Source organism: Passer domesticus, chromosome 8 (genome assembly GCF_036417665.1).
Source record: "Passer domesticus isolate bPasDom1 chromosome 8, bPasDom1.hap1, whole genome shotgun sequence".
Classification (NCBI taxonomy): Eukaryota; Metazoa; Chordata; class Aves; order Passeriformes; family Passeridae; genus Passer; species Passer domesticus.
This window is the reverse complement of record NC_087481.1, coordinates 8,633,313-8,657,399: the sequence shown is the minus strand read 5'-3', so window position 1 is coordinate 8,657,399 and position 24,087 is coordinate 8,633,313. Positions and strand designations below refer to the sequence as shown.

General features: G+C 53.2%; 1 protein-coding gene across 1 annotated transcript in view; it reads left to right on the top strand.

Moving 5' to 3' along the window:
- LOC135305571 (zinc finger protein 850-like) overlaps window positions 1-20,620 on the top strand; it is a 296,716-nt gene extending 276,096 nt beyond the window's left edge. Inside the window, 1 exon segment of the mRNA XM_064429306.1 lies at window positions 19,906-20,620. Coding sequence (XP_064285376.1) covers window positions 19,906-20,620 — 715 coding nt within the window.
- The last annotated feature ends 3,467 nt before the right edge of the window (window positions 20,621-24,087 follow it).

Below are 24,087 nucleotides of genomic sequence, written 5' to 3'. Positions count from 1 at the left end.
AGCTCTGAGCCCACCCTGCCAAGCAGACGGGGACCCACCTCATGCCATCCATGGCTGGAAAAAAAGCTGGTCCCAAACGATGTCCTCAGCCTGCTCCAAGGGCACGGCCCATCCACGCCGCAGCTGCTCTCAAGAACTTCCCGATCCAGACTGGACCAACCAGAATGCTTCCTCTAGAAAAACAAACAACAAATTGTTGAAAATAGATTACAGACAAAAAGGGAAAAAAAGAACAAAGGTAAAAATCATATCTCTGTGAGGGGATTGAGGAAGGCCCAAGGCATGCCAGGGAAAAACCCAGCCATGTGTGAGCAAAGCCCAGGCTTCCTCCCTTCCCCCTGCACTGTTCCCCACAATAACCATGATCCCCAAGCAAACAAGGGCAGTGGAGCAGCCCAAGCCCTTCCTTGCCTGCACAGCAAAGCAGCCCCTGCACAGGTTCTGGAGTCCCACCTCTGCTCCCACCACAGGGGTTTGTTTGTGTTGGGCTGGCTGCCCCAGCCCCATCCCCAGCCTGGGGCACGGTGGGTGCTGGGGGCTGTTGGCAGGGCCAGGAGCCCACTCCCATTTCGTACCCACCCCAGCCCATGCCCCCAGCCCTGCCAAAAGCAGCTGGGCAGCTGACTGAAGAATTAGTTGCATCCATCCCAGCAATGAGTGGGGTGGGAACTTTTGGGTTGAGGCCAGGCTGTGCAATGCCCAAATCTGGGAGCATCCCCCTGCATGTGGACTCATCTGTAAATTTGCTGTGCAGCCAGGCTTTGAAGAAGGTGCCAGAATTGAAGTCCATCATCTTAAGCTTACCAGTGGCCAGGTCCAGGAAGAGGCTGTCATCCTTGATGTGATCCTCGCTGTCTCCTGCAGCAGCAGCCCCACCTGGTACAGCTTCCCTGGGGGCTCCTTCTACTTCCCTGGGCTCCGACCAGGCTGTCAGGGTTCTGTCCAGGGCCCCAGCTGTCAGGGAACCAGGACAAGCAAAACCAGCTTGGATGGTGGCCACCAGTGCTGGGCAGAGCAGCTCAGCTCCAGCACAAGGGCTGTGTGCTCCCATCTGATGAGCCCTGGCCAGTGACACAGGCAGGACAAAAAAGTCTGGGGTTCCTTTGCTTCTGATGGCCAAGGCATGAGTGCAGCTGTAACTTACCGGGGCCCTGCAGCACAGTGTGCCTGTGGCTCTCTCCCTTCTTCTAGGGCAGATCAATATCCTGCATCCAAGGATGACAGAACACCTCTTCTAATGAGGGTCTGTCCCAGTCCAGCATGGATAAACACCGCCTGATCAGATCTTGGCATTCTGGGCAGAGAAACCAGAAACCACTGGTCAGTTGGAGAAGGCTCCTGTTGGCTTTGCCCAACCATTCCCTGCCCACTCCATGCTGGATGTGCTCAGAGCTGGGCCTAAACTTTCCCATCAGTTCCCTGTTTTGGAGGCGAGCAGGAGAGCAGGACATGTGCCACCTCCTCAGCAGCTGCCAGAGCGGGATGCTCCCGAGCCCGCTGCTGTCTCCCAGCACTGGTATTGCACCCATGCCCAGAGATGAGGATCCACCTGGAGAGAGCCGTTGTGGCAGCGAGAGCTGATGGTCCCAGCTGATGTTCTGGTCCCTCCTGAAAGGGTGCTCCCCGCAGACCATCTGGTGCAGCACGATACCCAGGGACCAGATGGTAGCTGGCTTGCCATAGTACCAGCCAAAATGGGTCCATTCCGGGGGACTGTATGATGGTGTTCCTATGGAATACAGATGGAGCTCATCAGGGGGATGCTGCTGCTCCCAGAGGCTGGCCCCAGCATCCCTGGGCGTGCAGGGGCTGCCCCAGTGGTACGCAGGTTGACCCACTGCCCATCTTTCCAACACATGGGGTTGGAAAAGAAGCCATCGGTGTTGGAAGAGGGCAGCAGAAGCCCTGGCAAGGCCCAACCATGACAGAAACACACTTAGTGCTGAGGCAAAACCATGCCTTCATCCTCCCTGCCTACATTGCCCCAAAAAACAAACCCAGAACAAACCAGGTGAGTGGAGGAGCCCAAGCCCTTCTCACCTGCACACCAAACTGGCTGGGGCACAGGTTCCAGGCCCCCCCACCTCTGCTACCCTCACCTACGGGTGTTTTTGTTGGGCTGGCTGCCCCAGCCCCAATCCTGGGCAGAGTGGTGGGCAAAGGCTGCCAGCAGGACTGGAAGCTGGCTCCCCACCCAGCCCTGCTCAAACCCAACTCAGCTGAAATCTCAGGGCCATGAAGGGCAGCAAAAGGGAGAATCCCCGCTGCCACACCCAGCTTGGGCCCTGAGATGCTGGGCCATGAGATACCAGAACCAGGAGCACACCCCTGTGTAGACTCACCTGCAAAGCGAATGTAGGCTGTCTCTTGCAGGTAGGTGCCACAGCCGAAATCAATCAGTTTGGCTTGCCCGGTGGCCAGGTCAACGAGGATGTTCGCTGGCTTGATATCCCTGTGCAGGACCCCGCAGCTGGTGCAGTGCCGCACGGCCTCCAGCACCTGCCGGAACAGCTGCCGCGCCACCCCCTCGGACAGGAAGCCCCGTGCCCGAATGAAATGGTGCAGGTCCTGACAGTGCTCCGGGCGCTCCAGCACCATCAAGATGTCGTTGGGGAGCTCAACCCACTCCAGCAGTTGGACCACACCGGAGAAGCCACTGGACACCTTGTCCAGCAGGACAATCTCCAGGGGAGCGCTGGTGCCGTCGGGCTGCGGGAGGAGCACGATGCTGTCAGTGGGCCTGATGCCGTGCCGGGGGTCAGGAAGCCCTCAGCCAGCCCAGGATGCTCTGCACCCTGCTCTGGCCCCACACCCACTCTCCCTCGAGGGAGGGCCTCAGCTCATCCCTGCCCAGCACAGCACCTCACTCACTCACCAGCTCACCCCAGCGCTGGACGCAGTACCGTGGCACCCTCTTGATGGCCACCTGCAAGGCAAGTGCAGAACAGGGCTCAGCTCGCTGTCCACCCTGCCCAGTGCCATCCTCCTCCCGCCTCCTCCGCCCTGCTCCTCCTCCTCCACCCCCTCCTCCTGAGCCCGCCGCCGGCCCCGCCGCTCACCGGGGCGCCGTCCGAGAGCCGCGTTGCTGCGAAGACGCTGCCGAATCCGCCCCGGCCCAGCAGTGAGCCCAGCCGGTACCGCTCCTTCAGGCGCTGCTGTGCCTTCCCTGCGGGCGGGACGCGGCTCTCAGCGCTCGGCCCGGGGCCAGCAACGGCCCCCGAGCGCCCCTCACCCGCCCCGGCCCGGCCATCCCCCGGCGTTCGCTCTTTGCAACGCGACCCGGAAGCCGCGGGGCCGGGGGCCGCGCTGCCGAGCGGCGGAGCTCGAGCCGGGCAAGCCGCAGCGGAGGCGGCGGGAGCGGCGGGGCCGCGTGTGTCCTCCGCGGGCCCCGGGAGGAGCCGGGGCCGGGGCCGGGGTCGGGGCCGGGGCCGGGGCCGGGGCCGGGGCGGGGCCGGGGCCGGGGCCGGGGTCGGGGCCGGGCTCGGGCTCGGGCTCGGGCCAGGCGGAGCCAAAAGCCGGCGATGCCACCCCAGCCCCAGGCACTGATCCCCGCCCAGCAGCGCCACCGCCAGCACGGCCAGAGCCGGGCTGAGGCCAGGCGGCGGCGGGACGGCCGGGGGCGGACACGGGGCAGCCCCGCCCGGGGCCGGGGGCGGGCCGGGGGCATGGCCCGGCCGGGCACGGGGAGAGGGAGGCGGGGAGAGGAGGGGAGACCGGGAAAGGGAGAGCGGGAGAGGTACGGGACAGCGGGAGAGGGAGAGGAGAAGGCAATCTGAAGTTTCTTGTCTCGCTGTCTCTTCTGCTGCTGCTGCCGCTGCTGCCGCTGCTGCTGCCGCTGCTGCTGCCGCTGCTGCTGCCGCTGCTGCTGCCGCCGCTGCTGCAACTGAAGCTCCGGGGCCGTTTGTCCCCGTGTCCGTTTGTCCGTTGCCCGCTCGCCCCCGCCCCGAGCCCCACGTTCCCCGTGGGCAGCCCCTGAGCCTCTGCAAACACGGGAACTTTGCCGAGTTCAGCCAAGAGCCAGAGTCTGGACTCCTGCACAGTGGCTCAGGAATCCCCTCGGTCCCTGCTGTGCATTGTCCCTGCTGAGGGTCAAACACTCTCAGAGCGCAATCCCTGAATGCAGAATTTGTACCTGACCCAAGCACTGCACTTACCTCTCCAACATTGCTTTCCAAGAAAAACAGGGGAAGCCAAACTGTGTGTAGGTCATGGTATCTTAAAATGTCTAAAACTTGCCAACTCATGGATCTTAGAAGTGAGATCTGGTTGGAATTAATGGGATGGACAACTAGTGCAAGATGGAAAAGGGGAGCATAAAAATAAATCGAGAAAAACGTCTTGAATTGTTTCAATTTTCATTTAATTTCTTAAAAGCTCTTTCAGTTTTTCCAGAAACTTCTCCTCAGTCCTGTATGTTTTTTCCAAGAACCTTTCCTGAAGAATGAGGTGCAGCTTCTATCACAAGATGTGCCACCAACTGCAGCTTCTCTTGGCTTTCCACACTGTGTGTGCAGCACACTTGCAGCAAAGCAGGACAAATATTTGAAGAATTTGGCAGCTTGTTCTTTTTATTTCCTTGTGGGCTGGGCAGTTGTGCCATTGGTAAGGTTTTCATTGTTACTGTTCTACCCTAAGAAAACATGACAGGCTACCAAGAACTCCTGGGGAATGCAAGCCTGACTGAATGCAGAGAAAGAATCTGCAGAGCCTGCAGCCAGAAGTGGAGAGCTGTGTGATCATCATTCCAACACCCCCAAGGACATCTTGAAAGTGATCTAGAAGATGAAAATGGGCTGACAGAGGGAGTTTGTTTCTGTGCTCTGTTCAGATTCTTCTACATCTGAAATCAATTCTAAAATCTCCATCTAAATCAAGAGTACAATCAATTCATGAAAAGCACCAGAAAAAACTGTGTGGCACCCAAATCAGGAGATGACTGAAAGAATCTGTAAAGGAAAAATGCAGGAGAAATGCATTTCTCAGTACTGCGGTATTTGCCTGCCTGAAACCCTCCTCCATTTCCGCCCCATCCCTGGATCTGTTGGTGTCAGTTCTGTATTTGCTGGTGCCTCCAGCCCTGAATCCCCTCATCTACAGCCTGAGGAACCAGGAGCTCAAGGCTGCAGTGTGGAGACTGATGACTGGACATCTTAGGAAGCATTAAACTGATTGCCAATTTCTGCAAATCACTTGTAATAAAAGTCATCACTTATAGCTCTTTTGGTTTGGTTCTTTGATTTCCCTGTCTTTTTTTTTTTTAATATTCTTCCTAAAGCTAGACGATTGTTTCTGCCATTTCTGACTTTGTTTCTCTCCACATTCACCGTGGCCGCAGACTGTGACAATGAGGAGCTGTGCACTCAGTGGCTTTAGATGAATTAAGAATCTCCCAGCAGAGTTTTCTTCAGGGATGCCCTTTTGTTGCCTTCTCTGGAGCTGCAGCAGCAATGTCTGTGTGCAGAGCTGGGGCAGATCAGTGCTGGCCCAGCAGCTGTGCCCAGCAGCAGCAGCAGCACTTGGTGTTGCCAGTGCTGCTGCCGTGGCCCTGCCCCGCTGCCCTGGTGGCCCTGGTGTTGCTGCAGGGCCTGAGTGCTCTCGGGGCCGGGCACAGTCCTGGGGGTGGCAGTGCCGGGGCTGCAGCAGGGACAGGCCATGGGCACTGCTGGGGCAGCGCTGACGCCTCAGGCCAGGCCCTGGGGGCTCCAGGCTCCTTACCCAGGCTCTCTCAAGCACACGGCCAGGCCAATGCCCAGCACAGAAAAGCCCCAGGGTGAGCAGCCCCAGGCTGGCTGTGGGCAGGATGGGGGCAAACAGCATGGCTGGGGCTCTGCAAGGGCCCTGGGGGAGACGGGAAGGAGCAGCAGAGCAGGTGCTGATCCCTCAAGTCCTTTTCTGCCTGGCTGCTGTCCAGCCACTCTGTCCCCAGCCTGTATTGCTGCAGGGGATGTTGTGGCCAGAGTGCAGGACCCGGCACTTGGTCTTGTTTAACCTCACCTTGTTGGATTTGGGCCCTGGATCCAGCCTGTCCAGGGCCCTGTGCAGAGCCCTCCTCTCCTCCAGCACATCCACACTCACACCCAGCTTGGTGTTATCTGCAAATTTGCTGATGCTGGACTCAATCCCCTCAGCCAGACCAACAATGCACATACTGAAATCCATGCTGGCTGGCTCTGATGCCTCGGCCATCCTATGGGTGCCCTGTGATGGCACTCACGGTGATCTGCTCCATAACCTTGCCAGGCACCCAAATCAGGCTGACAGGCCTGGAGCTCCCCAGATCCTCCTTCCAGCTCTTCTTGGGGATGGGCTCACATTGGCACCTCCACTCCTCTGGGACCTCCCTGCTGATCCAGGACTGATGGTAAATGATGGAGAGCAACTTGGGGAGATCATCCACCAGCTCTCTCATCCCCCTACGATGGAACCCATCTGCTCCCAGAGACACCTGTGAGCACCTGCGTGGCTCAGCAGGTCCCCAGCTGCTTCCTCCTGGATTCCAGGGGCTGTTCTGCTCCCTGTGCCCATCTACCAGCTCAGGAGAACACTTGTCCTGAGGATGGCCTGTCTTATTGTTGAAAACTGAGGCAAAGAAGGGGTGAAGTACCTCACCCTTTTCCTCATCTTTTTTAACCATATCCCCCACAATAAGAAAAGCAGATTGTCCTTAGCCCTCTTTTTTCCATTAATGTACTTATAAAAACATTTTTATTATCCTTCACAGAAGTATCCAAGTTAAGTCGTAACTGAGCTTTCACCTCTCTAATTTTCTATCTGCAGAACCTAACAACATCCTTAAAAATTTCTTGATTTACCTGCCTCTATGTCCAAAGGTGATGCACCCTCTTTTTAACCCCTAAATTCATGCAAAAGCTCCATGCCCAGCCAAGCCAGTCATTTCTTCCTCTGGGTCATCTTTCTGCAAAAAGGAACAGCCTACTCTTGCTCCATCAAGGTTTCTTTACTGAAGTGTGTCCATCCTTCCTGGAACCCTTTGTTTTTAAGGGCTGTTTCTCTTAAAAGAATCAGTACATGATTTAGTACTCCCCAAATCTGCATCCTCAATAGGCCAAAGTCTGCCCTTAAAAGTCCAGTGTAGAAGATTTATTGATGCCCCTCCTCCTTTCATGGAATATTTTAAAACTCAATATTTTCACGGTTCACTGTGCCCTAAACAGCCTCTGACCAGCACTTCTCCCACCAGCCCTTCTCTGTTCATGAACCGCAGGAGACAGATCTTTCCTTGGGAGTGGGAATTGCAGGAAACATCCCCAAAGTGCAGCTTGGAAGGTTCAGCCTGGAGCTGAGGAGAAAGCAAAGTCCCTGCCAGGGTGGAATTGTGGTGCTGGAGGTGTGGCAGCGTGAGGCTGGGCCATGGCCGGCTCTGTGTGCCAGGAGCCGGCAGCGCTGGGTGCAGGGAGCCCAGGGAGGGCACAGAAACGCTGGGTGAGAAATGCTGGGGCACAGCGAGAGGGGCGAGTGCAGCCGGCCAGGGCACAGGAGCAGCACGCACAGGGGGCACAGCCTGCAGGACAGATGGCCGAGGGCTGGGCAGGGCTGGCAGGGCCACAGGCACCCAGGCCTTTGTGCCCTGGGCTCGGGCAGCGCCTCTGGAGGCCCCACAGCAGGAACTTTCCTGGCAGGGGCTGCACTTTGGCTCTGCCTCGGCCTCCCTGGCCAGGCTGGCAGGGGCTGCAGGTTGATGGCATTTGTCCTTGCTGCCCCTCACATCCCCCTGCCCCACAGAGAGCCCCGAGCCACCCGTGAGGGACAGGCGCTGCTGGTCCAGGCTGGGCTCAGGACTTGGCCTTTCTGCTTCCCCCAGCCAGCACAGGCCTTGCTCAGCATTGCAGTTCCCTGCCCAGAGCCTTGGGCTGCCTGCACTCCTGGCCTCAAGGATCTGCTCTCAGCAGTCCCGGGGAGCCTTTGGCACTCCCTGCCCTCACTGGGGCCCAGCCATGCTCCAAGGCACTTGGAGTTTTGCTGCTGACTCCTTGAGCAGCTTCTTCAACCTTCTCTCAGTGCCTGAGGCTCCTGGACCCAGCCCCAAATCCACCGTGGGTCTGATTAAAATACAGAAAGCCCTGGGGAGCTCTTTCTCTTCCTTCAATTTTCCTCCAAGCCTCCAGGGCTTGTGAAGCTGCTTGGAGTCAGTCTGGAGTTCTGTTAAGGAGGGAGATTTCAAAGTGCACCGACGGCATGATGTTTGGTTTTAATCACGTTTGTGTTTTTTTTTTTTTTCAGTTCAGAAAAGAGGTGAAAGAACGATTCCTCAGATGATCTTGATGCTGAATGTCTCCCCAGGAGATCTGGGCATGGAGAGGAACAAGCCCCTTGCAGGCTGACCCATTTTGGACAACCTGCTCCTCACCCCAGCCTCACCATGTCTGACATCGCCCACCTGGGACTGACATCCCAAAACATAAAAAAGTGTGCATTTTTAAAATAAATAAGATTGATTAATTTATAAAATTATAATTATAGTTTTAAAATTTATGTTAGTATTACTGTATATTTCTATTACCTTTGATATTTATGTGAAAAATTGAATACATTTTTAGCAATCAAAAAATTATTTGTCATTGGTTTTAAATAAAACAATTCCTTTCATTAAATCATTGACCACTATTGGCCATTTATTTCTCCTTCTTAATGCTAATTAGTGCTATTTTTAGATCTTTTGACATATTTTTTTATTATTTTCACACACAGGGTAAAAGGGACCACTTTGGGGTCCCTGGAGACATTTCTGGGGCACATTTGGGGCAGTGTAGGGTCTGGGCAGTGTGATAAACAAGTCCACTGAATTTAAGGATCAAATAATTATCTTTATTATTTTTGCAAGCAAGAATAAGCAAGGACAGCGCTGGGCGGCCCGGAGTCTCTGCTCCACTTTGGCTCACAAAATTCCTATCCCCTGAGTCCACCTTTTATTGCCTTCTTCTCCGGGTTTAGGGATGACGTGATCTGTCTTCTGCGCTTGCTCATTCAGTTGCTAGGGGGTCTTTTTCGGCCTTCTGGTGGTCGTGGGATGAAGGCTTAGTCCCCCTTAGTCTTCCTCTTTGTGAACACTGAGTGAACTTATGCCTTATAAGGCATATCTATACAGAACACTATACACTTTTCTGCAAGCTAAGCAATTCTAGCAAGTTTAAGGATTGTTGTTACAGCTGCTTCTCATTACTTTCCTTTCACAGGGCATACCTTTACAATGGAATTCCCAAGGCACTATAGTAAACCAGCAACCATATGTATCTGCACAAGAAGTTTTCTTAGCTATTTAACTATTGTTTTTAATTGTATAGTTATTTAGCTACTGATTTAATTAATGAACAAACGTATTACTACTTATTACACATGCCACCAAACTGAAGACTGGCATTATCCCATCCTCTATTTCCCTCTGGCATTCTCTTTCAGAGCACAGATGGGACAAAAACAGACAGTAGAACTTGAGGCAATCTTTACCTTCAAAAGAAATTCAAGAGTCCCTTGCAAAGACCAATGCTTTGTCAGTTCAGGAGTCCCTGGCAGAAACCAATGTTCTGCGAGTTCAGGAGTCCCTTGCAAAGACCAATGCTTTGCGAGTTCAGGAGTCGCTCACAGAGAGCAATTCTCCGCCAATTGACAGCACTGGCTGACAATGCTGTGCCAACAATTGCCGTGGCAATGGCCGAGTGCAGCTGCCTGAAGGCGCCGAGGCTGCGAACGAGCAGCCAGGGCCGAGCTCTGGCGCTGAGGCCACGGCGCCGGCACAGATGCTGAGGGCCCGGGCGCGGTTACCAGGCAACCGCGGCACCGAGCGCGGGGCCGGGCCGGGCTGGGCCACACGCATTGCCAAAGGACATTGGCACTGTCCCTACTGACTTGACTCGTCTGCTTGCTGCAGAGCCTTTCTGTAGCCAGGAAAGTTTAAAATGTGCTGACAAAGGCACCTGTGGCAGGTCTGCACACTGCTCTTTGTACAGCACCAGGATTCCATCCTGGCTGCAGCCCCAGGAGGGGCTGAGGCAGCTGCAAAGGGGCTCAGCCTGGAGAAAAGGAGGCTCAGGGGGCCCTTCTGCCTCTCCACAACTCCCTGACAGGAGGGACAGCCGGGGGGGTTGGGCTGTGCTCCCAGGAACAGGCACAGCAGCAGAGGGAATGGCCTCAGGCTGGGCCAGGGCAGGCTCAGCGTGGACACCTGGAGGAATTTCCCCAGGGAAAGGCTGCTCAGGCCTTGGCAGGGGCTGCCCAGGGAGCTTTGCAGTGCCCATCCCTGCAGCTGTCCCAGGAAGGCCTGCAGGTGGCACTCAGGGCTCTGGGCTGGGGACAAGGTGGGCATCGAGCACTGCTGGGACTCCATGGTCTCACAGAGCTTTCCCAGCCTTCATGATTCCATGAGTCTATGATTCCATGAAGGCATGATTCAAAACAGAGTTGAACTCAAATCTATCATACACAAATATTACAAAGGTCAAAGTTCACATGACAGAAATTTAAGATGATTCTTTAAGATTGAAAGAATCATATGTCAATGTTGCATACAGGTAAAGCCATATAAAAGAAGAGCCTTGTTATCCTTGTAAAATGATGGCTCAGGCCTGCTACTTTGGCTAAGTACAGCTAACAGCTAGCCTGACAAGTTCCTGTGAGAAAGGAATTTGCACCTGGGAGAAGAAAGACTTCTACCCATATCTTCTATGCAGGAGACAAGAATGGAAACATCGTTAGAAGGAAAGGTTTTGACTGACACCTGCATGAGCAACTACTAACCAATGAACTGAGTGGCAGTAAGCTACTAAGCCATTAAAATTAAACAGAAAGCCTTTAGAAAACCATAGAAATATGAGCTGTGAAGAATAAAGATGGGCTGTTGTGCATGAACAAATAGATGTCTTGCCTGATGCCAATGGAAAAACTTCCAGAGCAGGCCTCACTTGGCAGAACAAAGGCAAATGACTCAGTGAAATCCTGGAGGCACCAGGAGATTCCTTACAGATTCTTGAGCTACGTGCTCTCATCAGAGTGTTTGAAAAGTGGCCAAATGATCCCCTTAACATTGTTTCTGATTCTCTTTATGTAGTGGTGTTGTCCAGCGCATGAAGCGAGCACTGCTGGAAGAATTCCAGAGAAATCCAGGACCAGGGGTTGTGGCAACTCTTTTTGCAACTGTGCCAGTGTCTCAATTCTCACAAACAGGATTATTTCACTACCCATATTTGGAATTACTCTGGATTGGAGGGAGGCCTGGCCTTAGGTAAGGAGAAGGCTGGCCAATTGGTGGCAACACTCTGGGCCTCTGCTTCTCACAGCATCAATAAATTTGGCCAAGCCAGAAGGGCTGACGAGTTTTTCATCTAAGTGTGAAAGTTTTACCCAAACAATTTGGAATATGGCTGCAGGATGCTGAGGGAATTGTCACAAGCTGTCCACAGGGCCAGGCTATGATTGCTGGATTGGGTCCTGGAGCCAACCCCAGTGGTTCAGGGCCCCTGCAGCTGTGGTAAACTGATGTGACCATCTGCGCCTCTTTGGGTTGCTTTAAACGCATTCATGTGACCACAGACACCTTTTCTGCCATGGCTTGGGCCACTCCTGTGACAAGTGAAGGCTCTGGCTTTGGCATTCCACACTGGCCGGGCTGCTTTGCTGTTATGGGCTTGCCTCAGGAAATCAGAACACACAACGGGGCAGGATACACAGCCTGGCAAACCCAGGATTTCTCAGCTCCTTGGGGAGTGAAGCATAGCACAGGCATTCCAGGGAACTCCACACGTCAGCTGTCATCAAAAGGACACATCAGGTCCTGAAAGGACTGCTTGATAAACAAAAAATGGGGCAGGATGGGCTGAGCCCACAGGACAGAGTGCTGAAAGCCGTCCACGCTATGAATCCTCTGTGGTTAGTAGGCAATCACAGTGAACCACCAGCATTAACACATTACTCAGGTTTGCAGCAAGATTCTGAATTGGTACAGCATCGGCCAGAAGTTTATTTTAAAAATCCTAGGACAGGGTTATGGGAAGGACCTGCAGATTTACTGATGTGAGGAAGGGGTTATGTTTGTGGCATTACAGACAAAGAACCCTGATGGATACCAGCAAAGTGGGTTCATCTCTGGCTAGAAAAGGACACTCTGATCCCTAATACCACTAATGAACCTACAACCAGCAACACCTGAAAACATCCATTGCCCTCAGAGCTGGAAATGCTTTTGTTATCCTTGGGTGAGATTAGAATGAGTGGGTGTGGAGCACACAGGTGGTGTGAGTTTGAGGGAGGAAGCTTTGCAAGGTGTGGGGTGTGCAGCTGTTGGCACAGCCAAGAATTCAATACCTGGGTGGTGTTATCCCAAGTGACAGGAAGAACAGGAAATTCCCCTGAAGCTGCTCAAGAAGCACTGAGCTTGTTTGAAAATCAAGAGCAATTGGGGCAGGCTATTCAGTGGTATCGTAGTGAACTCCAGAAACTTGAGCAGAAAGAGAGAGAATAAAATCAAGGCTATTGAGTGTGGTAAGGAAATATTTATCCCTAGGACCTGGGGAGTTAGACCTGATCAGAGGGAACAAACAAAGAGAAGCTGGAAAGAAAGGAACCAGGAAAGAAGAAACAGAGGAAGGGCTCAAAGAGCAAGAGGCACAGTTAGTTCAGATTTTGTCCCTGATCTCAGAGGGGAAGGGTTCTTTACCAATGAACAAGATGAAGAACAGCTTTAAATTAGAGAGGTGGAGTTTTGGGAGATTTTTTTCTATTGGCTGTAGTATGTGGTAACATCTGTAGTGCAGAGGAAATTAATCCCACCAGGATGGCACTGACAGAATATGTGGCTTACTTGGGCCAAGGCTGCTGGGGTGGATTCCTCTCGTTTATCCTTGGCCATGCCCGGAGATCCCTTCCGCACAGGTCTAATTGGTATCCCAGTGAGTGATTTTACTGGTTTTGCAAGGTGGGTAGGAGCTAGAGGAAAGCCATACGTGGAAGCAAATAGATCAAGCATGGAGAATCATTGGTGTAACATCAGCAGAGGTGGTACAAAATTGGACAGATGCAAAAGGCTGGGAATTAAGCCAAAGGGCGAAGGCTTCCAAGCAGGTATGATAACACACACAATCCCTGAATGAAACCGGACTAGAACCCCAAGAACCAGACCTGTTAGGATCAGCTCCTGGAAATTACTGCTTGTTTTTTAACTACTTTCTGGAAGCAAAAATAACCAATTTGAGCAATGTTCTAGTCCCACATTCCAAGAATAATAGTGTCATCCTTAATCCCAATTCTCCATTATATCAGAACAAGGCCAAATATTGCCACATTGGACTTATCCTGGCAGTGCTGGTGCAAATGAGACTGTAAGAAAGGTTCCACTTGGTGTCTTTTTAATCTGTGGGGACAGAGCCTGGCCTGAAATTCCAAGTAATCCCTTTGGTGGAACTTGTTACCTAGGAAAACTAAGCATGTTTGCCCCTAGCATGTGACAAATGCTAAATCAGACTATCTGGAGAGCAGAACACAGCAGAAGAACTAAAAGAGCAATCACAGGCTTAGGATCTAATTGTCATGATCATGTAGAGCTTTGGGGTGCTCCAGCACAAATCTCAGCATCATTCCTTGCTCCAGGTGTTGTGGCTGCTCAGGCTTTGACTACACTGAATAAGTTGGGATGCTGGACAGCTAAACAACTGAACACAGCTTCAGCTGTTCTAAATCAAATGCTCACTGGTGGAGATAGTATTAGCCATGGCACACTGCAAAATAGAGCTGCTGTAGATTTGTTGTTGTTAGCACATGGGCACGGGTATGAGGAGTTGGAAGGAATGTGTTGTATGAACCTCTCTGAGCATTCTGCATCCATTCACAGGAAACTCAACTACAGGACAACATGAAGAGATTGACTGTGAATGACTGAGGGTTGGATGAATGTTTTAAGGGGTGGGCAATAACTGGATGGTTGAAAGATATTGTAAAGGGAATTATGTTAGTATTAGTAGTCATTACTTTATTGCTTTGTGTTATTCCATGCATAATTAAGTTGGTGACCCCCTTAGTAGGGAACACAGTAAAGAGGGTCTGGCTGGTGCAAGAAGGGGGAATTGTAGCAATGTATTTGAACAACTCAGGCCTCAGTGTGCACCAGCCATACCCTCTGCAACTGTTCTTATCAGAATTGTCTCAGGGCTCTGTGGAATTCATCAAGGTGACTGAGATATAAACTGTGCTAAAATAAGCACAAAGAAGCTGAGAAACGGCACACCAGGATGGCAGGAACTGGATAACAGGGGACTGTGAAACACCTGCATGGTGACCAATCACAGAGACTGAGAAATGGAGGCAGAGAACGAGGGAACGAGACAAAGGCAGGAAGCAAGAAGTGTGATCTTAGCAGTTTGTAGAATCCAGAAAAGTGTGTGTAATGTAAACAATAAACAGCTTCTGCTTGGTCACACCGGTCAGTTGTTCAGGAGTCCTGGTTTACCTGCAAGAGGGGGTGACTGGAAACATACTGGGAGAGGCTGGAACCATCCTAGGGGTGAATGGTAACACCTGGGACCATGCTGGGATCATAGTGGGATCATACTGGGAGTGACTGGGAGCCACAGGGCCCATGCTGGGTGTGACCTGGGCACCCCTGGGGGAACTGGGGCAACTGGCCCAGCTGGGGCTCAGGGTTGTTCTCCCCCAGGGCTGCCCCAGGTCCTGCTGCCACTTCGGACCTCACAGAGCCAGGGGAGAGGGGACAGGGACAGAGGAGAGCTGAGGGGCAAGGACAGGAGGCAGGGACAGGGGACAGGTGAGGGACAGGGGACAGGGAGAGGGGACAGGGCAGAGCCAGGGAACACGGCCTGGCTGAGGGACACTGAGCTCCAGCACTTGGGGCTGTTGCCCTTGGGCTCCCAGCACAGGCCCAGGGGCAGAATCCCCTCCAGAAACTGTTGTTTGCTTTCAGCTTTGCTCTGCAACATTCCCCAGGAGCCCCTGCAGCGGCTGCAGCCTGGCCAGGTGCCCGGGGCCACCAAAGCCGCTCCGGCAGTGCCCTCCTGCCCCGGGCAGGGCACACAACAGCCAAGGAAAGGCTCCTGCTGGGCTCAGGGCAGGCACAGGGCACTCTCCTGGCGCTGCCACGGGCACAGCAGAGCCGGCCTGGGCACAGCATTGGCATCCATGTCCCATGCAATCCCAGCAGGGATGAGGGCTCATTGTGTTACAAATGAGAAGCTTGACTAGGCCAATATTCAAGCAGCAATCAATTTATTAATTCATATGGTAAAGTATGAGCAATACAGGCTGGGTACAGGGGGGGAAGTTTTCCCTCCAGCTGCACACCGATAGTTGAGGCTTACAGGCATTGATAGGGGTACTCATAAGCTTTCTCAGCAGTTTCCGTTCCCAATTTTTACGTCACAATTCTATACACTATTATGATTTAGTTTTTCTCAGGATGTATCCCAGAAAGGAGTATCCCCAGATGGTGGGGTCCGGCTTCCGAAAGAAGAAAGAAGTCTCCCAGCTGGTGAGGTCCAGATTCCAGATGGGTCCACCTTTTAATTCCAAATCTCATTACAGTGATGTCCAGCTTCTCTTGGTCGAAACCATCAATCCTTGAGTAGATGTTCATCTTCCTTTCTTAAGCTGCTTTTCACTGTTTTTTTAATGTATCGAGATAAGCACGTTTCCTTTTTATATATTCTAAAGCTATGGTTTCAAAGATCCTTACTACGAGCAATATTCTAAAATTATACTTCAAAAGGTTATTATTGCAAAACTCTTTAAGGCTACAAGCAGAAAGTTCCAGTCAAAGAGAAACATCCTTAAAGCTTTAATTCAAATGATCCTAAATCAACTGAAGACTTACAAAGGGTAATTGCGAACAAAGGATAGGTTCAAAGGCCTTCTTCCATGCTTTACCTCCTCAGTTATTTATTAGAATTTGTCTTCATAACTGTCCCATGGTCAGTTTCCACACAATCAAAAATACACACGTTGCCTCTAGGAACCTGACACAAAACACAGCTTTGTATTTCCCAATCGCACTGCTGGCATTGCATTGGTCATCCATTCAAATCATTTCCCCATGGAATTCCCAGGGCAGTGGGTTAGGGGGAGATCCATCCATGGAATTCTCACCTGGCTGGGATGAGAGAGATCCGGCCATGGAAATTCCATGGCAATTTCTGCATTCCCAAGGCCATCATTCCTGAATCCCACATTCCCACAGGAACTCCCCTCCTCTTCCCACACCCACCTTTGTGCTCCAGAGCCTCCCGACCATGTCTGATGGATTTTGGGAGCTCTTCCACACAGCTGTGTCCCAGATAATGCTTCATCTGCTCCACCATGATCCCTTTGCATTCCCAGCACCTCCAGGTGATCCAGGTGGCACCGTCGGACACTGCAAAGCTCCCGGGTCCCAGCTGGAAGGAGATGAAATCCCACCCCTCGTAGCGATCCCATCCCAGCCCCTCAGAGTCCTCCATTCCCACAGATCCCAGCCCAGCCCCCGGCTCCCCCCAGTCCCCCCTGCTCTGGTTGTACCGGCCCCATCTCCAGGGCACTGTCGGCCACGGGCCCGTTCCTGTCCTTGAGCCGGGGCTGGCTATCCCAATATCCCAGCTCTGACTATCCCAACATCCCAGCCCTGCCTATCCCAATATCCCAGTTCTGGCTATCCCAATATCCCACCTCTGGCTATCCCAATATCCCAGTTCTGGCTATCCCAATGTCCCAGCCCTGGCTATCTCAATATTCCAGTTCTGGCTATCCCAATATCCCAGCTCTGGCTATCCCAATATCCCAGGCGTGGCTATCCCAATATCCCAGTTCTGGCTATCCCAATGTCCCAGCCCTGGCTATCCCAATATCCCAGCCCTGCCTATCCCAATATCCCAACCCTGGCTGTCCCAATATCCTAGCTCTGGCTATCCCAATATCCCAGCCCTGCCTATCCCAATATCCCAGCCCTGGCTATCCCAATATCCCAGCCCTGGCTATCCCAACATCCCAGCTCTGGCTATCCCAATATCCCAGCCCTGGCTATCCCAACATCCCAGCTCTGGCTATCCCAATGTCCCAGCCCTGGCTATCCCAATGTCCCAGCCCTGGCTATCCCAATGTCCCAACCCTGCCTATCCCAATGTCCCAGTTCTGGCTATCCCAATATCCCAGCTCTGGGTATCCCAATATCCCAACCCTGGCTATCCCAATATCCCAGCTCTGGCTATCCCAATATCCCAGCCCTGGCTGTCCCAATATCACAGCCCTGGCTATCCCAATATCCCAGCCCTGGCTATCCCAATATCCCAGTCCTGGCTATCCCAATATCCCAGCCCTGGCTATGCCAATATCCCAGCTCAGCTCCACCCACCATCCCTGCTCTCTGCGGCTCCATCCGGCCCCGCTCGCTGCCCCAGCGCTCGCAAGGGGTCCCGTCCACGTCCCCCACAATCAAGAACTGGGGGACCCCGGGCCGTGTTGTATTGTGTTTTATTCTCCTTGTTCTCAGTTTGCAATGGTTCCCTGATGTAGCCCCACTTCTTTCCTGAAAATGCTTTGCCCCAAGTGCCTTCCCTCCTCCCCCATGTCAATCCTCCCTGTGGCTGCAGAGCCATTCCCCAGTCTCCTCCCTGGGCCCCTGTCAATCCCTCGGCCTCCCTTCCCCTCTTTCCAGAATCTTCCCACAGGGGCGTGGAGTGATTGGGCAGAGGTCAGGGCCCTCCCTTAAGGTGCTTCCTCATTTGTGCTCCTTCATGTCCATCTGCCCGGTTTGCACACCCCCCGTTTCCCCCATTGGTTGTTGGATGTATCTTTGCCTTGTTTGCGCCCCCCTTTCCAAGCTGGTGCAGGGGCTGAGTGTGTGCTGTGTGCAGCAGGTCGCCCTGAGGGTCAGAGCTGCCCTGAGCCCTGAAATAAACCTTGGCTTTACCCTGCCCAGAGTGGGCCCTTTCTTCCTGCAGCAGCGTCTGCCAGCTGCTCCTGTGGTTTAGGGCTGGCAGCCCCGGCCGCTCTCCTGTAGCCCGGGCACAGGGGAGTGTCCGCCGCAGTCGACCGTGTCGGGCTGGGCGGGCAGGGCCCGAACGGGCACTGAGAGGACGCGGTGACAGGGCCGGGCTGCGACAGCGCCACTGCCAGGTACTGCAGGGAGTGCAGAACTGGGGGGACAGTGAGATCGGGGCAGCTGGGGGGGCTGAACGTGAGAGACTGGGGATCCAGGGGGGTCAAGAGGCCAAGGAAAGGGGGACTTGAAGGGCTGGCCGAGCTGGGAAGGAGGTTCAGGGGCTCAGAGTCAAGGAAAGGGGGTGCAGGGACTGGGAGAGCTGGGATGGGGTGTGCAGGGAATCCTGTGCCCAGGAAAGGGGGTACCGGGATGTCCTGGGAGTGAAAAAAGGAGGGTCTGGGGGCTGGAAAATGCAGGAATGGGGGCCCAGGGATCCCAGGTCAGGCAGAAGGGTGGGGCTGGGTGCTGGGAGAGGCGGGGGCCAGGGGAAGTCGAGTTGGTGCCAGATAAGGGGGTGCAGGGGTGTCTCAGTTCTGGGCAATGAGGTAAAAGGGGGTCTCGGTTCTCAGGAATGGGGGTGCAGGAGGGGCTCAGGGTCACGGAAATGGGGGGCAGGGACATGGAGAGGCAGAAGGGAGTTCCAGGGGGCCTGGAGCCCAGGAAAGGGGAGTCCAGGGTTTCCCAAAAAAGGTGGGACATGGCATAGGGACACCCAGGATGTTCAGGAAGGGGGAGTTCAGGGCGTGTCTGGTTTTGCAGAAGGGTGGGGCTGGGGGCAGGGAAAGGCTGGAATGGGGGTCCAAGGTGTTCCAGGTCGTCCCAGGGTCAAGCACATAGGAAGTCTGGAGGTGCCCAGGGAGGTGGAGCTCAGCCCAAATATTCTGGGGAGTGCCTGGGTTGGGATTTTTTGGGGGGATGTTTGGAGAATGAAGAACTCCAAGGCAGGGCAGAAAAAGCCCCTTGGGGGGACATTGGGGGGTGGCGGTGGCGGCTGGCGGCAGAGTCAGCCTGGAGGAGCAGAGCCCTGTGTCCCCCAGGAGCCCAAAGTGGGGAGCCCAGAGAGGGGGGAGCGCCGCCATTGGCGGGAGCCTCCAGAGGCTGGAGAGGGGCAGGGGGGACTCCTTGGAGCCCCTGCAGCCCAGAGCAGAGAATGAGGGGAGAAGGGAGCCCAAAAGGGAGCCCAAAAAGCCCCGGCACCCCTGAATGGGCAGAGCGAAGAGGGGGCAGCTTTTAGGTTTGCTGGGACTGCCAGCAGGCAGGGGAGGGCGGGCACCGAGGAGAAGGGGGACCCGCAATGCAAGCGTGACCCCAGCAGCTGGGACAGGGGGAACTCCCAAAGAGCAGAGAGGAGGGAGCAGGGCCGGGGAATTCCTGGGAGGCTTTCTCAAGGCTGAATCTTGGTGTTTGGGAGGTTTTTCTGGAGCCCAGATGCCCGGTAACTTGTAGAGAGGGACTTGGATGGAAAGACTTTCAAAGTCAATGTGCTCATCCCTTGTTTTCCCCAAACCAGGATTTCCCATTGCCACTTCTTGTGAGGCAGAGAGAGAGAGGAATATGTCCCTGGATACTGAGGCAGGGGACGAGGAAGTCAGTGCCCCTTTCCCCCTCTGTGCTGCTCCATCTCCCAGCCCAGCACGGCCCCTGCTGCAGGACAGCCTGGGGGCATCTCCTTGCCCTTGCCTGTGGCCCGGAGGCAAATGCCATCCTGTCCTTGTCCTTCCTCCCCCAGAGCAGGAGCTGAGGATGGAGAGCAGGGAGGACAAATCCCCGCGGCAGAACCTCGTGGCAGAGGCCGTTTTGAGCGGCTCCATGGCGCAGGAACCCAACGGGGAGGAAAAGCCCTGGAGATGCTGCACGAGGAGGGGCTGCAAACGCAGATGGCGGGGATCTGAGCGGGAAAGAGCCAGCCTGGGCCGGGAAGGCGGCCGGAGATGGAGCCAGAGCTCGGAGCTGGTGGTCCATGAGGAGGTTCCTGATGGGGAGAAGCCCCACAAGTGCTTGGAGTGTGGGAAGAGCTTCAGGTGGAGCTCCCACCTGATCGTGCACCGGAGGAGCCACACTGAGGATAGGCCCTACGAGTGTGATCAGTGCAGGAAGAGGTTTCAGACCAGCTCCAGTCTCCTCCTGCACCAGCGCACGCACACAGAGGAGAGGCCCTTCCGCTGCCCTGACTGCGGGCAGGGCTTCAGGCACAACTCCACCCTCCTCAGGCACCGGCTCATCCACACTGGGGAGAGGCCCCATGAGTGTGAGGAATGTGGGAAAAGCTTCAGGCAGAGCTCCCACCTGATCAGCCACCGGAGGACCCACACTGGGGAACGGCCCTATGAGTGTGGGCAGTGTGGGAAAAGCTTCAGCCAGCATTCCAGCCTGATTGTCCACCAAAAGATCCACTCTGGGGAGAGGCCCTATGAGTGTTCTGAGTGTGGGAAGGGGTTTCGGATCCGCTTCCATCTTTTCCGGCACTATCAGAGTCACACAGAGGAGAGGCCCTTCTGCTGCCCCGACTGCGGGAAGGGATTCAGGCACAACTCCCACCTTGTCAGGAACCGGTGCATCCACACTGGGGAGAGGCCTTACGAGTGTCCCCAGTGTGGGAAGAGCTTCTCCTGCAGCTCTACATTGACCCGACACCAACGGAGGCACCGGTGAGGGAAGCCCTGTGAGTTCCCCGAGTGCGGGAAGAGCTTCGTGCGCTGCTCCAGCTCCATCCCCCACTGCAGGACCCACGCTGGGCACAGCCCTGGTGACCCACATTCCCTGTGATCCATGCTGGGAACACACCTGCCTGCTTTTCCTTTTGGTTTGGCTTTAATTTTTTTCTCTTCTTCCTCTCTTTGCCCTCCAAAAGCCAAGAGGGATCTGTCACCTCAAAACCACTCAAATCCCACTGAAAACAACTGAATTTTAACCCCTAAAGGCTCAATCCCTCCTCAAATTGCTTGTTCCCTCCTCAAAAAAACTCAATCCCAGGCTAAACTCACTCAATTCCACAACCACCAGGTTGAGATGGGGTTGGAAAGGGATTGGGAGCAGTGGGATCCCAATTGGGAGTGGTGGGATGGGGATTGTGTGGGGCTGGCTAGGTGGGATGTATTTGACAGCAAATAAAACTTTCAGAGTTACTGATTTCTGTCCCATTCATTTTCAGTCAGTTCTGTTTGCAGAGTGCCGCCTTCTCAGCTGATTAATTTGCTATAAAAATCCCATTTTTTAAATCATCTAACCCAAACAATCCAAAACCCAATATCCAAATAAAAGCACTCACGTACAATTAAATTTTAAAAAATAATTGGAATTGTTTTAGAGTACTTAAGGATGTTATTAAAGTTTAATTGTTTGGTTAAAATGTAGGAGAAATTCTAGTGGTGCTTGGTTTTGTGTTTAGTATGTTTGTAATATGAATTGTTTTACTAAGGCGTGTTAGATTGTGTGTTAGTTTTTTTAGATATTTTTAGTCAAAAGCATATTAGTTACTACGATAAAGCTTTCAGAAGGTATTTCTTAGTATATAATTTGTTTATAGTTATTCTTAATATTATAGTAATAGTTATTGTTGTTTTGCTTGGATCATTGGAGTATCGTAAGAAAAAATATTTCATTTTTATTATAATTGATTTCATTGTAATTTTAGTTTATTGATTTATAATTTTGTTATCAGTTGTTGAGAGGATAGGAAGGAAGTTGAAGGGCAGGAACATTTTTTTCCCCAGCTCGTGCAGCCCAAGTCTGGGTGCCATTCAGCCCAGAACTATGGGATAATATTGTAGTGCCTCCCACACACATTCTGCCTCCAAGAAAAGCTTGGCTTGGCTTATTAGAGTGAAATAAATAGAAGCGTAATAAAATGGACAGTTAAACTCATCCCTCTTGAATGACTCTCTTGCTTTCCATTGTCAATCCTGCACCTCATGCTCCCAAGGCTTGGTATGAACAAGTGTCTGAGATTGCTTAAAGATTCCCAGGCAAGGTTCAGTAAAAGCCAGATAGAATATTAAGCAACAGCTCAAGAAAATTCATTGGCAACATTCACATTATTACTTACTACTTGGTTAAGGAACAACATGAGGAAAAAAGCAAGGAACAAAATTCAGTCAATCAAATGAGAAACATTATGAGAATTATGTGTGTGTGTGTGTGTGTGTGTGTGTGTGTGTGGTGTGTGTGTGTGTGTATTCAGGTGTGTTTGAGAAAGGGACAGAAAGGACAAGGATCAAAAGGAATACGGCCTAAAAGCTTAACAGCACTGGAGCTGAGCAGTGGTTAAACTGGAGCCTCCAGGAGTGGGCTCTTGGCCCAGGATCCATGGCTGCTCAGTCATGCTGCCAGTGCAGCAAGCTTGAGAGCGCGCTGGCTCTGCGAGGCCCCACTCAGAGGGAGGTTGCTGCTGGCACCTCTGGGCTCCAGGAGAGCCCCAAGGGCCTCCTTTGGGAGCGCTGTTCATGGGCCACAGGCGAGGGGCCTCAGCCATCAACGCTTCATCGTGGCCGCACCGTGGGTCAGCAGCCTGGCTCTGAGAGTGGGAGAAGGAGGATGTCATGCCATTGAGGCAGGAAAAGCAGTTTCCAAGGCAGTTCACAGGACACCCCAGGAGCTCATCAGACAGCACAAGTGCCTGGGAGCGCTCAGTGTCTCTGGGAAGCTCAAGAGGAGCTGGGCCCAGGGGCTGCTCAGCAAGGCCCAGGCCTGACAAGCATTTCTCAGGTCACCGTGTGGCCGGACAAGGCTGGGGGCACTCACCACCACAATCTGAAGCACGAGGTTTTGATGTAGGGTAAAAAGCCATGGCCCAGTGGAAGTGGGCTGTGTCCTCAGGCCTGTGGGAGAATCACAATGCAGATCCTTGTGCTACTGATTCCATCTCTCCCATTTTTCTGAGTTCTTGGTGGCAAGGTCATTTAGGTCACACAGCTCTCTGAAGCTTTCTGCAAATGAATTAAAGTGAGATTACACATCCCAAATCGTCTTCTGTTACAGTTTAACTGATTGATTTAAGGAATTTCTGGAGCAGAAAACTTGCTTCCTCAGATATTTACTGTGTGTGGCACCAAGCACAGAGGAGAGATTTAATGTCAAAGGCATGGCCCAGGCAATGCTCTTTTGACAAGTTCTGCCCTGAGCTTTCCTGAGGAAGATCTGAAAGGTTCGATGTCACTGGCACAAGCTCCTGCAGTGGCTGCTGGCCAGCAGAGCAGGGCTGGCAGCTGTGCAACAAGTGTTGCCACAAGCAGCAGCTCAGCCAGGGCAGCAAATCAAGAGCTGGGAAGGAGCTGATCTGAAGGCCAAACCTCCTTAGCTCCTAAAAGAGCTGGAACAGTTCCTCATTCCAATGAGGTGCAGTGTTGGACACGGCTCTATGTGAGCACTGGACACAAGTTGCTCCCACTGGGTGCTGTGATGGTTTCTGCAGGAGCTCTGGGCTCCTGTGTGTGCTGGACACAGTGAGGAGAGAAGGAGGCAAGTGCACTGACACACCTTTGCCTCGAGCATGACCCGGCCTGGACCAAACACACTGCAAGCTTTCCCCTTTGGCCTATGTCTCAAAATGTCAGGTCAGCTGTTGGACAACTCAGGTTGGTTTGGTGTCAAAGAATTCCCCTCAGAAATACTGGGTTTGTCTTCCTCTGTGCCTTCCCCTCAGCAGCCTTGGGGCTGCTCCTGTGTGAAGCCATGTGTCTCACACAGTTTGGGAGAACTTAATACAGGACACTCTGCAATGAGTCGTCTCCTCTAAAGTGTTCCAACAATCCCCTTCCAGTAACAGGAAATGAAAACTAATAGATGAAAGTGGAAAAAAATTGCAACAGTTTATTAACAAGCAGAATGGCTGAAAAGCAAGCAAAAAGGCCAGTGAGTTCTAGATATCAAACTGCCAGACCTCACCGTTCCCCTGCTGGGACAAAGACCCAGAATGCCGGAGGAAAATCCCCCCAGGACACGTGTTACAAGGTGGTGCTGGGTTCTCCCTCAGGAAGAACAGGAGCTGTCATGGAGCAGCTCCAGCAGCAGATGAAAGCTCCATGCTTGTCCAGCGTCAACTTTCTCCCAGAGGCAGAGCTCTGTGGAGCGGTCACGGCAGGTGAAGCAGCTGGGCTGGAGCCCCTTGGTGTCTTTTCTCC